Source organism: Sinocyclocheilus anshuiensis, unplaced genomic scaffold (genome assembly GCF_001515605.1).
Source record: "Sinocyclocheilus anshuiensis isolate Anshui unplaced genomic scaffold, SAMN03320099.WGS_v1.1 scaffold2145, whole genome shotgun sequence".
In the NCBI taxonomy this organism is placed as follows: Eukaryota; Metazoa; Chordata; class Actinopteri; order Cypriniformes; family Cyprinidae; genus Sinocyclocheilus; species Sinocyclocheilus anshuiensis.
This window is the reverse complement of record NW_015552702.1, coordinates 173,677-178,242: the sequence shown is the minus strand read 5'-3', so window position 1 is coordinate 178,242 and position 4,566 is coordinate 173,677. Positions and strand designations below refer to the sequence as shown.

General features: G+C 38.6%; 1 protein-coding gene across 1 annotated transcript in view; it reads left to right on the top strand.

Moving 5' to 3' along the window:
* Window positions 1-2,428: 2,428 nt before the first annotated feature.
* LOC107667713 (dnaJ homolog subfamily B member 14-like) overlaps window positions 2,429-4,566 on the top strand; it is a gene marked incomplete at its 5' end in the record, with an annotated part of 12,733 nt that continues 10,595 nt past the window's right edge. The window contains 3 exons of the mRNA XM_016459435.1: window positions 2,429-2,559; window positions 3,697-3,842; window positions 3,927-4,209. Coding sequence (XP_016314921.1) covers window positions 2,429-2,559; window positions 3,697-3,842; window positions 3,927-4,209 — 560 coding nt within the window. The remainder of the gene's footprint in view (window positions 2,560-3,696; window positions 3,843-3,926; window positions 4,210-4,566) is intronic.

Here is a 4,566-nt window from a genome sequence, read left to right as displayed (position 1 = left end):
CTTGTCACAGTGAAAAACAAGCCATCAAGGAATGCGGTTGCTGGTGATCAGGTCTGGAGGAGCTCACATTTTTGAGGCAGATTGCTGTACTTCCTACAGTTCCCCCCTTAATGATGCTCTAGGCCTATCAAGCATCCGCTCAACTCTGCTACCATCTCACATATAACACCTCCCTTCTGGGCAGGTGCCCAGTGGCGGTGACCCCCTGCCTTAGGTTGTCCTCTCCTTGGCCAAAAGATGATCTTACCCGTCATTGAGAAATCACCTCATGCACACTGGTAACCGCTCATTCCCGCTGCGACATCCTCGACAGTTTTCTTCCAGAATCTGGTATTTTCTGCAGCGTGGGAAAGGTGCACTCAAGAACCATGAGAGCCATTGACACCACCTACTAGTGTTAAAACATTGAGACAGGTTAATCACACTAATATTTAATCACTAAAATCAATTGGATATCTTCAAACCATCATGCTGAGATTACTCAGTGAATTTAGATTTCACACCCGTCCATTCAGTGTAATGTTTTGCTACTTCTGTAGCCGGAGCCATCGGGCCCTTTATGATGGTGGAGACTAAAATTAAGACAGATAAGTTACTAGTCATAGAACAAGCAGCAATACAACTGTTTAACTATTCAAAATCATTACCTCTATAGTTCAGGGTCTGTATTATGATTTTAAAGACCTCATGTCTCTTCAACAATAGCCCCTAGATTGTTATTAAGTCTTTTTACAATCTCTTATTTCTTAAATGCATTGGGCAGTTGAAACATTTAACTACCAATCGGCCTCTTAATGCATAAAATCAGAACTCCTTGTAGCATGTCCTTTAACATCACAGGGTCTATGATTTTCAACTGAAACACTGCTTTACTATAAATAGCTTGATTATCACTTATGACACAGGCTCAGATAACAGCATTTAGCTCACTTTGAATGAGAGAGAGAACTCTGAGGGATTCAGGACTGGTAGAAATGCATTTTCATTAGCTTTTAACAATTTCATTGTACTATCGCTTTACACTAGCCCAGCTTAAAACTCATCAGAAATGACATGCATTTTCAAATAAACATCTCTATTTTACTTTATTTTTGCAACTCAAAGGTTTCTTCAAAGTAAGTTATTTTGCAGTCCTTATCGGTACATTTACATCAACTTTATCCATTCACTTAATTCTGGCCATGGCTTTGGAATTTCAACAATGGTTTTAAATCTGTCAGGGGTTATCTGACCCAGATATGTTACTTTGGGTCGTGCTAGCATGCTTTCTTCAAAGTTATTTTGAAACCCCCGTTTATGTTACTTGTTTACAACATTATCATCTCATATGCAAACAGTAATTTTTTTTCACTGGAAATTGGCATTTGGCTATGATGCTGAGTGGCTACATTTTTGCAATCCGACAGTAAAATTACTCTTTTGCCCAAACATCAGTAAACATAGAAATTACAAATTTTCACTCAGAACATGTCTCTGTTACTTTTACAGCTTAAGCCAGAGTCATGGTGTGGGGCCGCATGAGATAAAAACAACTGTTTGGACTGGAACAGATTTATGATATAATTCTTTGTCATTTAAACAAAGAATCAAATTAAATCATCACTCAGTTACTTCTGGGATTATTTTGAACAAATATCCACTTTACACATCTGAAAATAGGCACAAACATTTAGAAATTTGTATCTTCCTGGTTCTTTCTTTGTTTGCAGCTAATCAAGTTTTTGTTTTAACTTTCCAATCAGAATCAAAGCGCAGGCTGACCATTCTTTCAAGAAATTCAAAGAATATCTTTAAGGTGAGAGCTTCAGAGCTGAGCTGTTTACAGCATTTGCTCTCTTCTGTTCCATTATTTCTATCAGGACTAAGCAAGTTACCTAATTTGTCAGCCATATTCTATCACAAAACAAAAACCAAAAGAGATGATAGCAGCAAGAGATTGAGGTGGCGATCTTACCAACAGCACTTGGCTTCTGCGTGATGAAACTGCAAATTCTGTCAGGACCACTCTCGTCAAATATAATTGACAATTAGCATACAGTTTGGATTGGCGTTATGGACTAACGTGACCTGCCAGAACTAACGCTACGCTTGATGTATATTCCAGAATTTCCATATACTGGTCCAATCCAATTAGGGTCATGAAAAGAACATTTTAGCTCTTTCGGGGTTGTTCCTGATGCATCCCAGATCAATCAATCCTTGCCGTATCTTATATATATATGGATATGAGTATTTATTTTTCAATTATTATTATTTTAAAACTATTTTTGGTTACTTTTTTCCCTAACCAACTGATCTGACCTGATCGCTAAACTCGGGGCACCCCTGTCTGAGACGGAAGGAATAGAGAGTTGATTGAGCGATTTACGACTAGAACCCCCCTTCTAGCGTCTTACATTATCTCGGTATTTTATATAACTTAACACAGACTGCACTATCTGGCCTCTACGGCTCTCAGTGCCACAGACTGCACTATCTGGCCTCTACGGCTCTCAGTGCCACAGACTGCACTATCTGGCCTTTACGGCTCTCAGTGCCACAGAATTCTAAGACCTATAGGTGTGCACCCGTACACCTTTCCACACACACAAAGTAACTTAACGTTAAAGGTGTACCTCAACCTAGACACCAGTTTACCCAAAACAAATTCACACAAAGTCTGGTGTCCCTCACTCACGTCTGAGTGAGTATCGCTCTCCCTTCTCTCACACTGCCTCCGCCACAGACAGTCCCTAACCAAGAATAATCTTTAAAGATAAAATCTTTCTTTCCTACCTTTCTTTCGTTGATTGATCAGAGATGTCACTGAAGAACGATTGCCCGCATTCTCCACCATTAACTGTAGGGGAATTTACAGTTAAAACCCAAGGACCAGATATGATGAATGAAGACCATGAGTCAGAGATGCGATCAATTAAAGAAAATTTTACTGAAGAAAATAGTTTGCAGTTTCATAAGCAGAAGCTAGCTTCGATACTCGCGATGGAGTTCGTAGGCCGCTCTGCATACATGTCAAAAACACCAATAATTATACTCTAACAGAGGTCACTAATTACGTCAATACATATCTCTTAAGTGATTATTTAGGCTAGAGATCAGGAGTCAGACAAAACAGGTATCTCCAGAGACCTATTCCTGATCAGTTGGGGGGCATCTGATGACGAGCTTCTCCACTTACTCAGGAAAAGATGCCGACACACACAGAAAAAACGTATCTTCTGTTCAAGGTGGCCTGGCTCTGGCGAGAATCTTATCAGCATTCAGCATGGTTCATTACACACACACACACTATGCCTGTCTCTTTTTAGAGAGTAAAAATACAGAATAACACAGGATTATTTAATATTTATTATGCAATTACCAGTTAAATTGCTCAATAAGCAAGTTGCAAGCAATATCATAAAACAGCAGAACACATAAATGTCACAGTTGTCCCAATCACTGTCGCTCACGTAGATGGGAGGTCACCCTGACCTAATCATGGCACTGTGACCCTAGGAACAGAATAGACTTCAGCATGGAACTAAGTCAATCATCAAATAATCTAGGAGGTTAAATACTGATCAATAACTTGATTAATAAACACACAAGAAATAATGAAATAATATTATTATGAAGGATATGGTAGATCGGCATCCACTCCTTCACCCTCATAAGATTAACCATTTAAACACTGTTGCTTTTTGTTGTCTGTAGGATAAAGAAGTGTAAGAATTACTATGAGGTACTGGGTATCAGAAAAGATGCCAACGATGAGGAACTGAAAAAGGCCTACAGAAAACTCGCTTTGAAATTCCACCCTGACAAAAACCATGCGCCAGGAGCAACTGAGGCTTTTAAAAGTAAAGCTGCCCTGAAACACCATATCCAATACATTGATGTACATAAAATATAAAACAATAAATGCTGTTTTTGTTCTTCTCCAGAGATTGGAAATGCTTATGCAGTGCTCAGTAACCCAGACAAGAAGAGGCAGTATGATGTCAGTGGAGCAGAGGATCACAGCAGCCCAAGTTACAACGCTCATGGAGGATTTGATTTCCACAGAGGTTTTGAGTCTGATATTACACCTGAAGAACTCTTTAACATGTTCTTTGGAGGAGGCTTCCCCTCATGTAAGCCCTTTTGTATAGATCATAAGCAGATACTCACACATTGCACATATATATTTTCTCCACATAGATGGAGAAATCTGCACAACATTCACTTGTATAAACAGTTCTTCTGTGGCTTTATAGGTAATATTTTCACTTACACAATTTAGCTAAATCAGACAATATTGTGTCTAATACTGTATATACCACAATATTAATTTCTTATTATTGAATTGTTGTAAATAAATATCACATTTGGAACTGGTCAGTGTTCAAAAAATGCTGGGAAATCACTTCATGTAGCCCTACAAGAGTGATTACTGATAAACTGTCTGAAAAAAAGTTTTTAGAGCAGAAAGAAATCACCCACTGACTTTCAAAGCTGCTAACGACTTTCTACTTCGAGGACCTTCATAGAAATGTAGTGGAGTGAAAAGTACAATATTTGTCTTTCAAATGTAGTGAAGTTAAA